Source organism: Crotalus tigris, unplaced genomic scaffold (assembly GCF_016545835.1).
Source record: "Crotalus tigris isolate CLP2741 ecotype Arizona unplaced genomic scaffold, ASM1654583v1 scf7180000017935.1779662, whole genome shotgun sequence".
NCBI lineage: Eukaryota > Metazoa > Chordata > Lepidosauria > Squamata > Viperidae > Crotalus > Crotalus tigris.
In genome coordinates this window covers 824425-845137 of record NW_024096727.1, presented here as the reverse complement: position 1 = coordinate 845137, position 20713 = coordinate 824425, and the positions used below count along the sequence as shown (strand labels likewise).

The following is a 20713-nucleotide window of genomic DNA, read 5'->3' as shown; positions in this document are numbered from 1 at the left end:
ATTCTCCACAAATTTGTACAGTGTCAGAAAACTGATTTCAATTATTAAAATTATGAGCACACTAATTAGTTTAACCCTGTAGAAGTGAATGTTGAAGAGATTAACCAATTTCATTAAGTACACTTAAGGCCTTATCACATATATCTTACCTGTGATATGCAACGTGTAAACCTATTTATTGGAATATTATTGCAAAGAAAAAAATTGGAGGGGTGGGTGGGTTTGAAGGATAGCTGAAGTTTTCTCTCACATACATATATGTAAAACTGTTCATTTACCAGAAAGGGTGGATTGCAGATTTCATTATCAGGAACAGGTTCAGCTACAGAGCTGCCAGGCAAAAATCAACAAGAAACATCTGACAGATGCACCACCACCCTTCTTTTCCTTTCTTTCTCAGATATATACATACATATACACCTCTACCTCACTGACAATTCAGAGCCTTAGTCAACAGCCAGGTAGGGATTTTCCATTAACTCACAGGGTGTGGAAGTACAAATTAAAGTACCAACACCCTATCCAGGAATGTCAGTAGTGTAGCTGCCTCTTTGGGATATGGTACTTTACTGCTACTGGTTACTGCAGAAGATTTGCTCCTATGAACCTGTTTTGTACTCTATGATTGGATAAAGTCATCTAATCCCCATTCATCTTGAAGAGAAGGATATGCCTTGTTTTCAGGTTCCTCAGTAAGGATCTTGAATTGAGTAGTGCACATCTGGATGAGGCTGTCCAGATGCTGTTCTGCTGCTTGAAGATCCTGGAGTTCCTTCATTAATGCTTGATTCTTATTGGTGCCCCCCACAGCAGACCGGTTCCCCCTAGAAAACAGAATAAGACAAGATGAAATACTTTGTGACTAATAACTTGGCAACTCTTAGCATTAAGGCAGATGTGAAGTAAACTGCATTGTGTGTGCTTCCACATCGTCAGAATAGCACAAAGAGGACAGATGAATGCTCAGTTAAGTAAATTAGTTATTTTTTAAATGGAAAGTTCAACAAATTACATGGGGAAAATATTCTTGCCCTATAGTATTCTAATCCTATGCCTGCTATAGGATTCCAATTGTCCCCTATAAACTTTAATATCTATATAAAGCCATTGGGAGAAATAATTCTAGATTTATCATTTATTTATCATCAATAGGCATATGAAGTTATGCAGGAGATGTTCTAGGAGAGTAGTGGCTGGATGGAAACCAAAAAAACTAACTGAATCCTAACAAGACTGAAATGTTGTTGAGGAGCAGTTCGAGCCTATGAATTAGGAAGACAGGTAGTTCTGGATAATTCTGAGTTCCTTCAAAGCAGCAAATGGATTAAGGAATAACTCCAAGCAATGAATTTTGTAACTGAAGACCCAAGTGTCACAGTAACAAAAAGTATTTAATTTTTTTCTGGATCAAGTGATCCTTGTTTTAGTAATCTCATGTTTGAATTAATGTAATTCAATTCCTCAATTATACCAGATTGATCTTTGTAGTGGACCTGCTTAGGGACCTTTCTGTGAAAAATGCCTGGAAATTAGTGAATCAAGCAACAATCTTCTTCCCATTGACCATGCCTAATGAATCTTGAGAGTTTTTATAGTATTTGAGCCCTGGCCTTTATATGCTTATTTCCTGCCTTTAAATTGTTCTGGAACTGGTAGTGTATAATATCACTAGGAAGCTTCAGGAATTTGCCTAAAGTAATTTCTTTCCCATCTTAATTATTCCATTCTCTTCTCATCCACATTTGGTGGTCACTAAACATGCTCGCTTCTCATTTATTGATTAGAATTATATTCTGACTTTTTTTCAGGATCTCATTATAGTATTCCATTCCTTCTACCAACTTTTCTTCATAACAAGAAAGCTGGGGTAAGAGATAATATCCAACCAAAGTAATTCAGTGAGCTTCCATGGCTTATAAGAGTACTCTTTAGTTGTAGTCCAATATTTTAACCATTACATCATATGGTCAGTTACCAGTTTTCTTGTGCCTCTGCAAACTTAAAAGTTCCCTGAGTCTGTCAGCACCTCTCTCATCTATAAGCCAAGGTACTAACATATGAACACTGTGGAAAAAATAAATGTTGTCATTTTCAAGAATGGATTACTGCCATTACAGAGTAGTCCACCAACCCATAAAACTTCAGTTTTCATATTTAACAGTATTTATTTCTATCTGATAGTAAGCAGCAAATTATACTAAATTCCCAGAACATAAGTTTATAATAAGCAATAATTATATGTTGATGGAAAAACTGATGGGTTAAAATTATTTACACAACTGATCAAATTTTCATATACCATTATTATCTCACTTTTAACTAAACTGAGCACAGATTAATGAACTTTTATTTATCATACTCTCACTGGTCTGTTATTAATGTGATTTTTTTCCCCTTGCAGTAAATTTCTTTCCTGCAATATTGCTTTAAGGTAAATTAAAAGACAAATGATAAATGTTTTTTTGAGTATACTTCCAGAAAATGCAAAAATGCACAGAAGTATCTAAGGTTATAACAGAGTATTCTTATACACATATACAATACTATGTAATTTTGATTTAGGATAATTCAGATCATCATGTTCTAGTTCTCTTGATTGAAAACAGATATAGGCACGATATACAAAGAATCTATTTAAGAATCTATTTATAAAATCACATATACCAATAACATAAATGGAAACTGTAACAACTTAATATGCAACTACAAACAGTGCTCTACTTATGAATGGATTACAATATAATGGAGCCAAACCAACATTTATTAGAACTAATTAGAACATCTTCAGAACTAAAAGCTTGGAGATAGACAGGTGACATTCTCCTTACAGCCATTGGATATGGTTCTTGGATTTCTTGGTGATGAGCTGGATGCCCTCCAGGACATTCGTTATGTCATAGATACGCCTCTTCTGCACCTTTAGTACTTCAGCAGCCCAGTTGAGATCCACAACACCATCAGGAGATTGACTCAATAGTTCTAAGAAGCGCTTGGTAGTCAAGTTGAGAGAAGTTTCATAGCGGGATTTCTCGCCAGGAGACTTTAAACCTGGGGATGAATCAGGGCTTAATTACAACTAGCAAAGCAGCTACAATTCTTAAATAAATTCCAAGCTTAATCCATCAATTTGCTCAGCTTGCATATTCATTTGACAAGAAAGCAAGCAATGTTGTTGGAGATAGGCATCCTTTGGCTCAGAATTTAAGAGTTTCTATTATTCTCTCTGTCTCATCTAGCCTGAAAGCTGCGGTGACTACCTTAGAAATAGAAAGAAAGGACAAAACACCACTCACCTTTCCCACACTGACCAAGTATGTTTCCAAGATACATTGTGGGGATATGAAAAATGGATTATACCACCAAAGGAATTGAATCTGGTCAGATGTTTTGCATGGTTGAACATTGTAAACCATTCAGTTTCCTTGAAGTGTGAGATGGGCAGCATATAAATTTAATAAATAAATAAATGGCAATTGTGGAATAAGATAGTATCATTTGCCAAACCCAACTGTGAACTGAGATGAGACTTTCGCCACAGCCATGAATTAAATCAAATGCCTGTGTTTCAAGGAAATTAACCTTTTTGTAAAAAATGAAAGCTCAGTTTTTCAGGGTGCTAAATTTTGAAACCCAAAAAGCAACTTTGCATAATATATGTCATTTCATAAATAAAAACCATTTCCCTCATGAATTCAAAAGCAGAGAGAGCCTGAAGAAGCATCAATACTCCTTGTCCCAGTAGCAGCAGTCATTTCTGAGATTTCACTGGTTCAATTTCAGTGTATCTCAATAATTGTATTGAGAATCTGGCATTATTTAGCCACCAGGACAAGGATTCTTGAAGTAGCTGCAGAAATTAAAGCACCAGAGTTCCCATCTATATACTGGTACCTTTTATTGGATTTTTTGCTTTTCCTCGAGCCACCTGAACGTTCTCTGCAATGTACTGATGGTCAGTCTCCAAATTCAGCTTCCGTTTTACCTGGAAAACAAGTGAGATTTGTAAATAACTGCACCATTTAAACGCTAATGAAACAAGAAGCAATCATGTAAAACTAGGAGCATATCTACACATCTTACTTTTACTGAGCCAGGACTGCCTTTAAATGTAAGCCATTCAGAGTTGCCTGAACTGTGAGATGGGTGGCAAATAAATTTGATAAATAAATAAAATTAATAAGATAGATAGATGGATGGATGGATGGATGGATGGATGGACGGACGGACGGACGGAATGGGGAGCACCACAATTCAAAAATATGGGATTAGATAAAATATTTTAAAATGGGTTTGAAGAAAATTAATTATTACATTTGAATTAACTGTTACATTTTTGATAAATGTATTTAAAATATGTTCATTTCCTCAATTTTAAAAGGGCAAAAATTAGCAGCAACTTTGGTTTTCCAATCTCCAGCTACAAGCTGATCATCTTGCTTGATGTTCTATCAGTTTCAGATTGAAGTTGATGATAAAACTCTGACCAGAATCCCTCTTTTGCATTGGTGGTTGGATTATAAATTTAGATAACTATCATAAAGATTGCCTATGAAGTTTAACTGATATTATCCAGTCACTTTAATAGCCTCTACAAGGCCAAGAGAATGGGGGCCATTCCAGGGGTGTATCTAGCACATTTGACACCCAGAGCAACTATTTCCATTCATCAAATAGTACCTTGAGTTTCTGGAACTGCTACTGATTCTATCTGTCATTGCTGCCACATCACTGACTGCCAAACAAGGGACCAGCACAATGGCAGCAGTGACCAACTCTACACCAGCTGCTGTTCTTCTGGATAATCTCCTCTCTTAGCATCCCCTCTTAGCATCTGGGGCAGACCCCCATCTCACTTTAGTATGCCCCAGGATCATTCTCTTCTTAAGGAAAAAGATGTTCCATAGGAGACAAGCTGCCACTAAGAACATCCACCATCAAACCACCTCCCATAGCACATTCTAGTTGGGGAATACACATGGTAGACAATCCTTAGCCATCCAGGTCAGATAAACAGAATTCATAGGAGAAAGGCAATGTCTTAGATAAGCAGGGTGCAAGGCATTTGTGCTTTAAAGCAGGGGTCCCCAACCCCGAGGCCGCAGTCTGCTTGGAATTGGACCATACAAGCGGTAGGCAAAACTCCAGTTGCACAAGCACTGGGCATGTGTGTTCATGCACAAAGCTTCATTTGCACAAATAGAGCTTTGTACACTTGCACACATGCATGCCACTTGTGCAGAACCATCCCCTTTCCCCCCCTTCCATGTTGTCACTGCCCCCAGCCCCCGCTGGCCTGCAGAGCTGGAAAGGTTGGGGACTGCTGTTTTAAAGGCAGCAATTAACATTTTGAATTTCCTGGCAATGAGTGCTGCAGGAATGTGACTGGACAGGAAGCAAGCAGGCCATTGCATGCTGGAACAACTGAAGTTTTTAGATGGTCTTAAAATGCATCCCTGTGTAGAGCTAATTAATTGTAGATTAAATCTAATTTGCAAATGATGTAAGCATCACTGTCCTTAGAATATTCAGTCCAAGTGAAGAGACTCACTAATATATAATGGAGAAAAGTACTTTAACTCTGGAAGAATTCAAGGATATTTTGCAACAATGTACAACTTTCTTTTAAGATTGTCCATTTCTATTAAAAATGGGTTCAAAAGAGGAGACAAAAAAGAAACAACTCAGAATCAGGCTGCTTTGGATATGGATTTAAAATTGACAGGATACAAGAATGACATTGACAAAAATGTTACATAAAGGATTAAAAATGAAAGTGGTTATATTTTAGTAGCTAAAGGGGCACATAAATAATAAATCAGAAGAGTGATTTCGATGTGTGGATTTCAATTCAGAAGAGTGATTTGGATACTTTATTTTGAACTTACAAAAGAGATGTGTTATACCTATGAAAGAATTCCTGAGAAAAGATAAAAGAGAATGAAAGGAAACCAATTTCTGGGACACTATTTAAAAGGTATAAACATCAAGATTTTTAAAAATAACAAGATTTAAAAAGTTGGCTCATTCAGCTAAGATTAAAATGTATATGATTTTTTTCTAGCAGCTTTTAGTGGGTATTTGAACAAGACGGAATGATGAAGCTTTAAAGATGTTCAAAGAGAAGATAAAGTTATGGGAAAATATTTTTTTTCTTGTATTGTTAGAGAAAGTTATCAGCTATGGTATTAAAACTGAAGGGAAATGTTAAACTTGCAAAGCAGTTTCTAAAAGGAGGAAGAGAAGATAAGAAATTTATTAGTGGCACAATATTTGATGGGATTATATTTCAGTATGTTGGTGTTTCTGGTAGTTCTTAATGAAATCTTTCCTGATTAACTTTGAATGATAAAGCTTTAAAGATTTTATAGCTAGAAGACATGGGGAGAAAATATTTGTATTTTTAGAAAAAAGAGTAAGTTATTGTGTAAAGTAAATGGAAGGAATATGAAAATTTACTTGTTTAAGGTTAATATATATTAAATTTGCTCATATATATATATATATATGTATATATGTATGTCTTTGGTTGTTCGGGTTTTCTCCCACGTAAAATTGGAAGTGTCTTGGCGACAAACGACTCCCTATCACAAAAAATGATACCAGACCCACACTCACAAAAACCACACAGGATGTCACCACCACACATCCACGCAAAAAACAAACCCAAAGCCACACCGATGATGAGGCACGACCACAAACCAGAAGCCAGACCACAGCTGCATCATTAGCCACTTTAAACCCCTCCAATCCATACATGAAGCAAACTGACACCCTCCATGAAGAGGAGGCACGACCACGAACGCGAAGCCAGAAAATAGCAAGGCAGCCCAAAATCTTAAACCCCTCTGCAACTCAGACTAACCTGAGCACAACCAAACAGAACACTCCCCCAGCCAATCAGAGCACAGCCAAGCCCCTAACCATTCAGAACACACCTCCACCCAATCAGAACACAGCCAAGCTCCCACCCAATCAGTTCATACCCCCACTGGCAGTTAAAAGGAAGAAACAGCTAAGACCACACATTGCTGCTCAAAGCACGAAGCTGAAGGCACCAGCCTGAGGATGACGAATGGGACTTCGTCGAAACGTCGCCAAGACACTTCCAATTTTACGCGAGAGAAAAGTGGCTAATGATGCAGCTATGGTCTGGCTTCTGGTTTGTGGTCGTGCCTCATCATCGGTGTGGCTTTGGGTTTGCTTTTTGTGTGGATGTGTGGTGGTGACATCCTGTGTGGTTTTTGTGAGTGTGGGTCTGGTGTCATTCTTTGTGTTAGGGAGTCATTTATCAATAAGGGCGGGTTTCCAAATGGCTGGTAGGCGGGAGGTATCATCTCATTTGTTCATGCTGTGTGGGCGTTCTTCTATCTCGATGGCTTCTCTGATTATTCTGTTATTAAAATGTTCAGTTTTGGCGATAGTTCTGGTATTTTTAAAGTCAATTTCATGTCCTGTGGCTTTAAGGTGTTGGACCAGGGAATATGTTGGTTCCTCTTTTTTGACTGAGTTCTTATGTTCTTCAATGCGTGCACTTATTCTTCTGTTGGTTTGTCCGATGTATGTGTTGGGACAAGCGGTGCATGGGATTTCGTATACTCCTTGATTTTCTAATTCAATTTTATCTTTGGGGTTTCTAAGGATGGTGGATATTTTTTTGTTTGTGCAGAATGCTGTTTTGATGTTGTGTTTATGGAGGATCTTACTGATTCTGTCTGTGGTGCCTTTTATGTATGGGAGGAGGGCTTTGCCGTTTTCTTGTTCTTTGTCTTAGATTTTAGTGGGGGTTTCTTTTTGGATTAGGTTTGTAATCTTATTTCTATGGAATCCATTGGATGTTAGTACATTGGTGAGAGTGTGTAGTTCGGGTTTTAGGTGTTGTTCGTCAGCTAAGCGTTTTGTTCTGGAGATGAGTGTCTTGGCTACAGAGTTGATCTGTGCTGGGTGTTGGTGTGAGAGAGCATGCAGATAGCGGTTTGTGTGTGTTTTCTTCTGGTAGATGGTGTGTCCTAGGGAGCCATTGGATTTCTTGTAGACTAAGATATCCAGGAAGGGAAGTTGGTTGTTAGCTTCTGTTTCCATGGTGAACTGTATTTTGGGGTGTAGGCTGTTGAGGTGTATGAGGAAGTTGTCCAGTTTTTCTTTCCCATGTGGCCAGATTATGAAGGTGTCGTCTACGTATCTGAACCAGAGTTTGGGTTTGTGATCCGATTTTTCTAGAGCTTTGAAACCCAAGCATTAGAAAAATATATATATTATATACAGATTTAAATATATAAATTTGCTAAGAGTTAAGGGTAAGATATGGGATGAAGAGATTCTAGGCTGAAATGAGAAGAATGTGATAGGTTACTGAAATTCTTTGTACTTACATTGATGAGGGGAAAACGTCTTTTCTTTGTTTTTATATATTTTTCTTCCTTCCCCCCTTTTTTCCTCTCTGCACTTTTTTCTGTATTTTTCTTATTTGTTTGTATTAGTTTCTTATCTTTGTACTTTTAAACTGAATTGGTGATTACCATTGAAGCTAAGGCTGCACTTGGCACACCAGCTGAAGAAGCTGGACAAAGGGCTCCCCTGACTCTACCTGTTCCTTCCGGGAGGCTCTTGGAGTGTGAACCTGCTCTTTCTGAGGAAGCATAGCAAGAGTTGCAGATGCTTTGTAAAACACAGTTCCTGGCTTGTTTCAATGCATTACACCTCAATTAATGGAAGTTTGCTCAATGAAAATAACAGCCTAGGACAGTGGTTCTCAACCTGTGGGTCGGGACCCCATTTGGGGTCGAACGACCATTTCACGGGGGTCGCCAAACAATTAGACTCTTGAATAGAGTCTAATTCTATTGGCTTTCAAAAGCCAATAGGAATTGTCCAGGCTGTCTCTGCCCTGCTGAGCCCGCCAAAAGTCCCATTCTGCAAACGGTGCTGCACCAGTTGAGTAGTCCTCGACTTATGACCGGTTGAGTAGTCCTTGACTTACGACCGGTTGGGGGGTTGCGGCATTAAAAAGGTTGAGAACCACTGGCCTAGGATATAATCACCTTATTCTTTCCTGTTAACTTTTCAGGCATTTAGTTTCCATAATTACAATATTGTTGCAAGATACTTTTATGTTTTCCTATGACAATTACAAGAAATTACTAGCTAACATAATTAGAAATGGATAATCTTTAATAGGTATGTACCAAGATAGGGAAATAAGGGAAATCCTTGCTCCAGGTAATAGAGGAAAGGAGAAGACGGACCCAAGGCTAGGACAATTCAGGAAAGCAACAAATTGTTGATAAACTGGTATATTGAAATTAAATGGAGTTTGATGCCTATAGACACAAATTATCTGTCTACACTTCCAAACTCTTATTTTTTCTTGCTTATATAGAGTTTCCCATAAAGGTCTCTTGAAATAGCTTTCTTCTGAATCATTCAACTAAGTAAGTACATTATAAGCCAGCATCTGCAATAACTACAACACATGGCCAACAGAGCAATCACCAGCTAGAGATACTGTTCTCTAAAAACATCTTTGCTTCTATAGAAAAGCAAATCTCTTTCACACATACTCACTGTATAGAAGAGGTAGGTATATTTAATAAGCCCTGCCAGATAATAAGATTTTTAAAATATAGCCTGATCATCACAGTATAGTACAGACAGCATATGTTATGGAAATTTTGTATTTCTGTTTCTGCTACATTTTGTCATACTGTGTGTTAGTCTTGCTTCTGTAACTTTAAGAATAAACTTCTCTTTTCATTTTTCCCTTGCTTTACTCATGGCCACCCATGGTTTTAGAAAAGAACAACCTAATTTCTTACTTTCTTCATTTTTGTTCTTTTGCCCTTGAATTTCCCTCTCTGCATCCTCAATTTCATTGGATCATTCCTTGCCATTTAAGACACACTGAAGAGATCAGGTCTCTCAGATGGAGCTCAGCTAAGATTGGCCTCATTGTTTGAATTTCTTCCTATTCACAGTTCTCAAAGCTTGCTAAGTGTCTATGAACAGTGAGTAAGCACTGGGAATATGCCTTATTCTTTTTACTGCTGACTTAGTCTCTTGACCAATGACACCAATCAAAATGTTCAATCTAGGAACACTGCTATTGTTTCTATACTTGCTTCTCTTTTGTTTGCATTGTCCTACTGTCTTAAAGACATTATCCGGACACATGAAATGTACTTAAAGCTTATATCAAAATGAAGTAAGATGATGAAGATAAAGTGCCTAATCCTAATTTCAGAATTTTAAAGTGGTGTCATTGTCTTTTGCCCAACCATCATTTGTTTCTATTTTTAAAGATATTCTTTAAAAAGATAGGCATGAGATGTTTAAAATCAACAAGTTGGAAATTGAAGTAGTTTGAGAATTTATCTTCTTTAGATCAAAAATTGTTCAAGATGACAGTCCTACACCTGAAATCAAATGCAGGATAACCTTAGGCCAGATAGCAATGGTTAACATGAAACACAGATCTGGAAAAGCAGAGACAGTGATATACTGTAAATACAAAAAGGAGGCTAGTTAATGCAATAGTCTTTCCTATTATGATGTATGGGTGTGAGAATTAGACACCAAGAATGGCTGATCGAAGAATTGATGCCTCTGAACTGTGATGCTGGCGTAAATTATTATGTTTACCATGGAAAACCAGAACTACCAACTGAGAGGTGCTAAATCGCATAGAACTAGACATCTCACTAGAAGCCAAAATCACAAGACTATGTCTGATTTACTTTGGCCATGTCATGCATACAACTTCATTGGACAACTCAATAATACTAGGAAGGGTTAGCGGAGCAAGAAGAATGGACAAGCAAAGAACTTGATACCATCAAAGTTGGTACAAAGATGAACATCCAACAACTGAAAGAAGCTGTGCTTGGCAGGTAGCATGGAGAGCACTTCCCTACAAAGTCACGAAGAGTCAGACACAAATGAATGGTTAATACTAACTATTCTTAAAAGAATTGACAAGAGAGAAAGATGAAAATTGTTTCCCTGAACTAGCATTGAAATTCTAATTGGTATTGCTGGGAGTGAACCCAGTTTCTATCAATTTAGATTGCAAAATTGGCTTCATTTTACAGTATAGAGTATTATAGAAGTATCTTAATGAAAAAGGTGTGAAACTAAGTCTCACCCATCCCAGCTGTGAGGACAGCCTTCAGCCCTTTGAATATCCATATCTACTTGCTTTGTTTGTAACACACCTGAAATCCTAGCAAGTCAGGCAGCTAAAATAAGAGATAACAATTGATAAACTGGGCAAATTGGTTTGATTTAAAATTAATAAAATGTAATCTTATACAGTAGATATTTTTCACAATATATTAGAATTATTTCAGAGGCATTCAAAGCATGGCAAAAATACTTCAGGGAGTAATTATACACATGTCTGAATGAAACCTTAGAAAAAAGGCAGTTCCCACAATAAAAGGAATCATGAACCCAGCATAAATTAAAAACACTTCACATCATCATAAAACCAGAATTTCTAGAGGCCCTGGGTGAAAAGCTGCAGTAATTAAACCAGTTTGGATCTGCAGAATAGATATGGATACTGGAAAGCTGATGCCAAGAATGCTTTTTGAATGGGGGTGAGGCTTGAAACTAGCAAATACGGTTAACGAGCTATATAACGAATAAGACAATAATTTTTAATTTAATCATGAGAAGTATTACTGTTTAATATGAACAATTTGTCTATGAGCTTGTCTTTTCCTGTCACATTTATGTCATAAAATGTTGCATCCAGCTTCTCTCTTCCTAGCTTGCAGGAGGCATGGCATTTCTTCCAGCATAAAACAGTAGTAGATCTGTGTGAAAAATACAAGCACTGCATCATCACTGCAAAGAAATGAGAAATATAGAAAAAGACATAAATATCTTCATTTTAAAGGAATTACAATGGCCAAAAATGCACCGGTTATGAGAATAATATCATGCCCTATTGAATTGTGGCCAGTCTTGCTAAAGAGGATATTTTTCACCCGATCAACATCCATTCAACAAATCAGGAGACATGTATCCTTAATCCAAGGTAAGCCTTGAATGTAGAACTATGGCTCTATTTATCCCGCCATAAGGAAAGAGTTATTGAGTGGTGTTTGATTGGATGCTACCAGTAGAATATCCCATTGTTCTATCAAAAGATGTACAAAAGTGTACCAATTACCACTTTACAATGCCTTGGTAAGGCCACACTTGGAATACTGCATTCAATTTTGGTCACCAAGATGTAAAAAAATGTTGAGACTTAGAACATGGGTGTCAAACTCGCCATGTCATGTGACGTGTCACAATGTATCATGACTCTTTTTGCATTGCTGGCAATGAGGTGGGCGCAGCTTTGGTATGATGAAACTGGCCCACGGGCCAGCAGTTTGACACCCCTGCTCTAGAAAGAGTACAGAGAAGAGCAACAAAGATGATTAGGGGACTGGAGGCTAAAGCATATAAAGAACGGTTGCTGGAATTGGGTATGTCTAGTTTAATGAAGAAAAGGATGAGGGGGGACATGATAGCAGTGTTCCAATATCTCAGGGGTTGCCCCAAAGAAGAGGGAGTCAAACTATTCTCCAAAGTACCTTAAGGCAAGACAAGAAGCAACGGATGGAAACTAATCAAGGAGAGAAGCAACCTAGAACTAAGGAGAATTTTTCTGACAGTTAGAACAATTAATCAGTGGAACAACCTGCCTCCAGAAGCTGTGAATGCTCCAACACTGGAAGTTTTAAAGAAGAGACTGGACAGCCATTTGTCTGAAATAGTATAGGATTTCCTGCCTAAGCAGGGGGTTGGACTAGATGACCTCCAAGGTCATTTCCCACTCTATATTATTATTATTATTATTATTATTAGTAGTAGTAGTAGTAGTAGTAGTAGTAGTAGTAGTAGTAGTAATAGTAGTATTAACAGGCTGGGATCAAAATTCATCTTATGTATATTAATACATATTGATTGATGGCTCATGCAACATCCTAGCCCAATGCCCAAGGGAAGAGCCAACTGTTCTGGACCTTCCTAAACATCAGCAGAGTCAGAGCCACGGGAAGGGCAGTAACACAGAAAACATGTTTGTTGGGTCCCTTCAAATGGTGCTGCTTAGTAAACAGGACTTGGAGCATGCCAATTCTCTCTGATCTTTTAGGGTGAGCAGAGATAGTCTCTCAAATATTGTAGACCCATGCTACAAAGGGCTTTGTAAATGATCAACGCTGGAAGTTTTAAGAAGGGACTGGACAGCCATTTGTCTGAAATAGTATAGGATTTCCTGCCTGAGCAGGGAGTTGGACTAGCTGACCTCCAAGGTCTCTTCCAATTTTATCATTACTCCTCCTCCTCCTCCTCTTTTTATACATAAAAATCAGTGTCCGAACCCCCCAAAATTACGTGAATTAGTGATTACACATTACTAAACTGATTGAAAATATCAAGGGTAAACTGAATAATAAAGATTCAGAATCTGGATTTGAGAGGGTTCAGTGTACATTTGGCTCTGCTGTTACATAACCTGGCATCTCCAGTTTTTGAGCCATGCTGAGCTCAAAGTAGCAGAAAATTATGTCAAACAATCAGTAAAGCCATGCTAAACTCTACTGCAGGTCCATTTTAAAGGAGAAACATCAGTGAGATTTCACATATATCTATTAATGTAAAGAAAACATTTAAGAAAAGGAACATTCTTTATCTAAAAAGCCAATATTAAGATGCCAAAACTTTAAACGAATACTTTAGAATAAGAAACATTTTTCCATATTTAATCCAGAAATACTTTTTTTTTTAAAAGAGAACTTCCTTTCTTATTCTCCATATGATTTCTTGTCAGCCATAGAGTCAAGTAAATAATGTTCTAGACATCGGCATCCTCCATTTCGTATAGGTCAAGCCCTCAAGCCCACTACTCAATGCCTTACATGATGGGTAAATCAGATATTTTCAATCCTTCTTTGAATAACAGGCATCCCATGAGACAACAGAGTGAAAGTTCATTATAGATTCTTGACCCAAACAGCAGACCCCACAGTTAAAACAAAGAACCAACTGTAAAGCTCCCATTTACTGTAAGTTCCTTGACAGAAAGGGCCTCTGTGGGAGGAGGATGTCAAGCTAGTAAAAAAACATTGGGAGCATCACCTCCCTTGTTCTGCCTGCTGAGAAAGAGCAACGATGTTTGCTACACTGGTCCATCAAACTCTTGCACAAGGAAACTCCAAGAGCTTGAGTTCTCCAGCAGTGGACCATTAGGAATAGAATCCCAAGCACTACAGCAAATTATAGTTCTAACAGAATAACGAATGCAAGTTTGCATAATGCTAAATAGCTTGATTGAGAAAGCAAGGAAAGAGCTATAGGAGAGCTTCCATTTTCTTCTTTGGAAAGATGTCATTTTACCATCTATTCTACACAATGAGCCAAAGTTCAACAGGAGCAGTATTTCTTAATACAGAGACATGGAAACAGAAGCAATATTACTTAAATCAAATGTCTACAATGTATCATTTGGAAGCTATGACATTCTTTTATGAAAGGCAGAAAAATGATATTTATATAGTTAATAGAGGAAAATTAGATTGTATATTTTTCAGGAAGCAAAGTGATCTCCTGAAATGATTTTGTTTTGTATAAAATAACTTAATAAAATTCATTTGAAATCTTTTCTGTCATTCTCCATTTGTCTACCAATCCATGGAAGAGCAAGAGATGGCATTGTGCCAGTTTTACCCTGCACACTTATTTATAAATTCAAGGTATAGCTCATATTTCGAATCAACAGAAGCTCAAAGCAGCTAACAAAATGAAACAAAGAATAGGTTTAGAACCAGTCCTATAAATAAAATTAAAATGTACAGACAGGGACAGTAGGGGTTAAACATAATTCTGAAGGGTTTGCATCCATATTCAGAATACAATCATATCTGTAAAAGATGCATACATATGTACACATATATCACTCTGCTACAGTATGTTATCAGAAGCCCTAATCTCATACCTTACATTACATATTTAGTGCCGTGTTTGCACATGCATATAGTTGAGTCCATTGCAAACATAATAAACACGTGGGTGCTAAAGACAGAATTAGTGCACACAGTCCCTTTTCTCCATCACCATAATATGTGGAAGAATATGACTGAAATGAGCTAGGTTGCTCAATAACATTTTTAAAACAAGGCAACTTCAGGGGCAAGCAGATTTTTTTTCACATCATTCTTTCATTTCAATTACAAACAAGAGCTCTAACTCCACACCAGCATCTTTGATGAGACTTACAATATAGTTCTCATCATTTCAACAAAGGGGTAACAGACACACCACCGATAGCATAGGTGGTCAATAGCATGAAGGAACAATGAAGTTCCCTTATATAAAGTCAAAGTTCTGTCTCTTTCAGGAAGTTTCCAAGCAGTAGGCTTTTCCCCCTTCCTTTCCTAAACTTTGACCCCTTCTGCACACAAACAAGACACTCTACCATTGGGCCATAGCCGAAGCATGTTGCAGTCATGAAGAATGTGCTTAGCTTTAAACAGAGCAAGTACTGGTCCAGTAAAACAGAAATGTTTAGTCTAACTTCTCAGAAGTTGTACCCTAAGGATCCACACATTTAAATTTAGACAGTCTGTGGTACAGAAATCTAAAATCCAGATGGCACTTACTCCCATGTTACGATTAGTACTATAAAACCCTTCTCCCTCCAGCACCCTTGAAAGACCTTGTTATTTCTTTGTATATACATTATGGGCACAATAGTATGCACAAATGTTTTTAAATCTTATGTTTTTCACTTTTTTTCTTCCAAAGTGTTTTAAAGAAAAAAATGTACAGCACCATTAGCCACTGATAAAGGCACTAGACAAAAGTTAATGTTGACATTATTTCTATACATATATGTTTATATAAAGATATGTATAAATATATAGCTTTGTATGTGAATAACACTGGAACATCCTTAGACTTTTTTCCAACTTAAACACTTATAATTCTGGGATAGGATAGCAATGAGAGTTGCATAGCTGAAGCCACTTACTTCCTCTGCATGCCATGGCAAGCTTATTGCTTTTGGAATTCCCTTCTCTTTTGTATAACATCAAGCAATATGCTGCTCTACAGAAAGCAACATATAGCACAACCAAAGGCAAACATTTGCTTTTGTTACTGCAAGAACAAATTGCACAGAACTCAGCCCTTAACATCCTGTAACAGGAAGTGAAGCTGCCTCATTAACAACATTTGCAGGCTATTGCTCTCTAAAGAAAGGCCAACTATAATTCAGTTAACTTGCAAACAATTATAAATACGAAATTTAACTATCAGACTAAAAAAGTATTAACTATGTAGGTTAGAGAAGAACATTTTGCAGGATTAAGTTCTACAATTTCATATTTTGAGGCCTAGGCCTTTTAGTTAATCATTTCTTTGCATGTTTTCATGAACAGTCTGCCCTTCCTGCAAGTTTGCTACATATGCCACGTTTAAGGAGCACTATTTCAGTCACACATTTGAAAACTTTCCTATAATTATAGTCATCCAGAAAATCTTAACAAAGGCATATGTATTTTTAAAACAATCATATCAGCTCACAGATACAACTGCTAGTATATCCTGCTATTCTCTAACTTTGAAATTCAGAAAGAAGTCTACCTAATAATGGCCTTTCTTCCCTCATTGCTCAGATTCACACAGAACAATCTTATACATGGCAAGAGACAAGAGGGGGCTTACGACCACTGGATTTTCAACATAGGATTTAAAAATAATAATAATCTTCATTTCATTTACGATTGAACGTCCTTTATCTCTAATCCAACGCAGTTTTATTGTCCTGATAGAATAATTTATATATTTCTGCACCCAGCACCACGGCCCTCCTGCAGCGTGCTCAAGAAATGCTCCAGAATCAGATCCCACCCAGCGCTAAACAAATGGCCTACACATTATTTGGCTAGCTGCTAGCATGAAAAGAAATCCCCTTCTATACCATCAGAGTACACATTCATAAACACCCTAATATATTAATGCTACACGCCTGACACACTTTGCACATTTAGCAGCACGTTTCGCCCGCTGGCAAAACGCCTGGTTTCCTGGAAGGCAGCTACAGGAAAAAGCGGTGGCATTACCGGTGGCCGTTCCAGAGCAGGCCTCTGCGTTACGGTCTCCAATCTGGCGGGCTGTGGGGTGGCAAAGAGCAGCAGCTCGGTGTCGTTCTCTCCTTCGGACGCGGGGAGCTGGTCTGGAGTGGAAATGATCACTATCTGCTGTTCCATCACATGGATGGCCTCTGCTCCCCTCAGCAAGGCTTCCAGGTCTGCCACATTCTGAGTTACTTCCAGCCCCTCCAGAGACATGGCACAAAACGCTGGGACTCACATGCCCGAGAACTTGGAGGAAGGCAGGGTGGGGGTGGGGGGAGCCTGGGTTGGCCCCCCTCCACACACCGCAGGAAATCAAAACTGTCCCCCCGTCTTGAGCCCCCCCACCCCGGAATCAAAGTCGCATCAGCGGACTCATGCCATCGTCCCGGCCGCTGCGGTGGAGGGAGACACCGGATGGCAGAGGCTGGTAGGATGGAACACGCCCCATCTTCTTTAAGAGCAGAAGCCCGGGAAATGGTGTCTAGAGGAATCGCATCCAGCCAAGGCCGTAAGTTGAAAGGCGACAGCGAGGAGGGAGAGCACCAGGGCGGTTGTGCAGGACATCAGCGAGTCCTGTCTGGGCGCCGCTCGGGAGGAAAGGGGAATGGGGTGGAAGGGAAGGAAAAGAAAGGAAAGGTGGGGGTTACAGTCAACAGCACATCGCAGGACACTCTTCCACTCGCGCTCTCAGTTCCAGTGCCGACTTCCCAGCTGCCCAGCCTTGTTCCGCTCGGGTCTCTCCGAGATTCTCCCCGCTCCGGCCAAAATCCAACTGAAGCTTTTTTCCCGCGCGTCTTTCCACCAGCGAGTTCAGCCGACCCCCTCGGATCCGCTCGCTCTCAACTCAGGCACTGTTATTGTTCCCAGCTGGTCCCGGCCTCGCACACGTTTGCGCGCCAAATCCTTTTTGCCGCGAAAGCAACACGAGCAGGGTATCGTCGCTCCCATTGGCTGAGTCAGCCACATCAACATTCGGCTTTAGGGGAGAGTCGCCCCTTTATTGGTCGGCGCTCCAAGATTGATACCTTACGCCGCCCTTTCGTTGGTTACGATCGGGCGGCCGCCGAAGCGCAGCGGTGACGGCTCAAACGTTCTGACAGCCTTCCAATGACAGCGGCCCGGGTTGCGGAAGAGAGGAAGGAGGCTGACCAATCGGAGGAAAGATGCGGAGAGCATGTGAGAAAGGAGGCGTTATTGTGGCGAGAGAGAGAGAGAGCGAGAGAGAGAGATCTCGCAAGGGCGCGTTGTTGTATGTCTTTCCCTTTGAAAGTGGTGGATTACTTATTACTACTTGATCGTTTTACCGCCTGCAACGTAGCTCAAACCTAGGGTGCGTTTAAACAAAATTAATCCTCCCATCCGGATTTAGTAAGTAATAGTAAGATTTACTGTTAAGCAGAGACGCAGAACATTAAATCTTTGCCGTTCATGCCATTGAAAGCGTTCATGCCATTGCATCCGTTTTGTTTTTTTTAAGGCAAGATCGTGAATAGGTGCATTGGGCTTAAAACATTTCTGCATTCTTCTTCCACTCACCTCAGTTCTGTTCCTCCTTTCCCATTCATTTTGTGTAGCCCAGGTAGGTGGCAGCACCTAGCTAGCAATAGAAGCTAAAAACACTAAGGAATAAGAGTTGGAAGGAATCTTAGATGTCTTCTAGTCCAATCCTTTGCTCGAGCAGGAGACCCTATACCATTCCAGACAAGTGGCTGCCCAGTCTCCTTTTTAAAAGCCTCCATGGTGGAATACCCACAACTTCTGAAGTTGGGACCAAGTTAATTTACCCAAAGCTATACCTATACACTAGACTGGGAAATAAATAATAAAAACGAATCTATTCTTTATTGTTATCAGGAAACTGTATAAACATCCTGAAATCAACTCAAAATAAACTTTCATCAGCTTGCTGAATGTGAGCATGGATAAAAGTGTCTTTTACTACAAACATGCTTATTGCTAGGGACAGTAAGTTGGTGGTTAGTTCGATTGAGTGTCTTTTTGGAAGGGGGAATTTTATTTCCTATTAAAGCTAAGTCTGTTGCTACTTCATTGAAATATATGCCTTGTACAGTATAAGAAATACAGGTTGCCCATTGCAGATCAGTTTTTTCATAGTAAGTTTGAATGCAATATTTTTCAATAGATTTAACTTATACATTCAAGAAATTATTGCAAACTATAGTGTGTGTAAATACCAAGTAATGTATATGAGTAGTACTGTATATAGGCAGCAGTCTGTTACTCACCAGACCATTTAAGCATAATTTACAGTTACACTGACAAGCAACAGGGTTCAGACACTTTCACTAACCTTATTTTGAGAGGCCAGATTGAGGACCTTTGGACTTTTTATTAATCGAATATATACTCTATCAGAGAAATATCTTCTCTCAAATTCAGACACATATGACACATGTTGGAATTTACACATTGTCTATTCCTTACTGTTTTTGAAGATCTTTTAAACGAAATGTTTATTTCCTAATAGGAGTATGTTGTTACTTTTTCTGTCTTTTAAACTTAGCTTTTTTGTTGTGTGCATTGAAAACTTAGTTTTTATTAACACTGTATCCAGTAGAGTTTCACCTCAAATTTCTTAACCTAAAATTTCAGAGACAGAAAAAGAAAAGATAACAGCATATTCCTATCTGGAAATAAACATTTGGCTTCAGAAATACACCCAGAAAATATGGTCAAGATTATGAAGTTGCTTTATGAATCATATAATGTGTGTTAGGTTGATAACCTATATTACAAAACAAATTTTAAAAAATCCAAGATTCTAAATGGTGAAGTGGCATTCTGACAGTGCCCTAAAGCAATTTCCTGTTGAGATAGTTTAGTGATATATTTTACTTTTATGCAAAAAGCATATCTGAAATTGGGAAACACTTCCTCCAGGTTACATTGGCTAATGCCTCTGAAGAAGAAAATAAGATCATTGCACCTGCACTGTACTACATTTTGTTCCACATTTTCTTCTTCTAGTAATACACTAATCTAATTAATAAGATGTAAGTATATCAGGGTTAACATCTTGCTTTGCTAAAGGAAATTTGTATGGTTCACTTGTATTTATTGCTGTATGAGATGCTTTCAAGAATCTGAATGAAATACAATCTTGCCACTATAAACCATGCCTAAAATGCTGTGCATTTTGAACATAGTGAATGAGAGAAAAAGATGTACAAACTGAGATAATTGTGTATTTAATAATTGGGTGATGGACTGAAATGTCAACTTTTCATGTAATAAAGTCAGACCAAATGATAATGCTTTATCTGTTGGATTTCTTATTTGTTTCAGATACAAACAACCTGCTGAAAAATTAGAATTCAAGTAACAGTTTCCTTTATTAGTATTACTCAAAAGAATCATTTTTCTAAGAATTTAATCTTCAGAATACAAATCAAATTATATAATAATACTCTTGTAATTGCCTAGCATCTTGCAGCTTAGACCTGGTAACCTATCTGCTTCAGCATATAAAACAAACCAGGAAATAGACTCAATGAAGGAAACTGATAACTTTAAAACCATATAGCCATTAATGAGTAATATATTTCCTATTCAGAATATGC

The 20713-nt window shown here is 38.3% G+C and overlaps 1 protein-coding gene across 5 annotated transcripts in view; it reads right to left on the bottom strand.

Annotated features, from left to right (window-relative positions):
• E2F1 (E2F transcription factor 1) overlaps positions 1 to 20713 on the bottom strand; it is a 48225-nt gene that overhangs the window by 9923 nt on the left and 17589 nt on the right. For 4 of the 5 annotated variants that reach the window (XR_005556865.1, XR_005556864.1, XR_005556866.1 and 1 more), the window contains exons 1-4: positions 17118 to 18170; positions 3892 to 3982; positions 2829 to 3048; positions 672 to 824 (exon numbers count right to left, since the gene is read on the bottom strand). Coding sequence is in view for 2 of the 5 variants with exons in the window: in XM_039344707.1 (XP_039200641.1) it covers positions 672 to 824; positions 2829 to 3048; positions 3892 to 3982; positions 17118 to 17345 (692 nt within the window). In the remaining 3 variants the exon portion in view is untranslated. Of the gene's footprint in view, positions 1 to 671; positions 825 to 2828; positions 3049 to 3891; positions 3983 to 17117; positions 18171 to 20713 lie in introns of those variants that run through there. The other variant, XM_039344708.1, reaches the window with a different exon arrangement.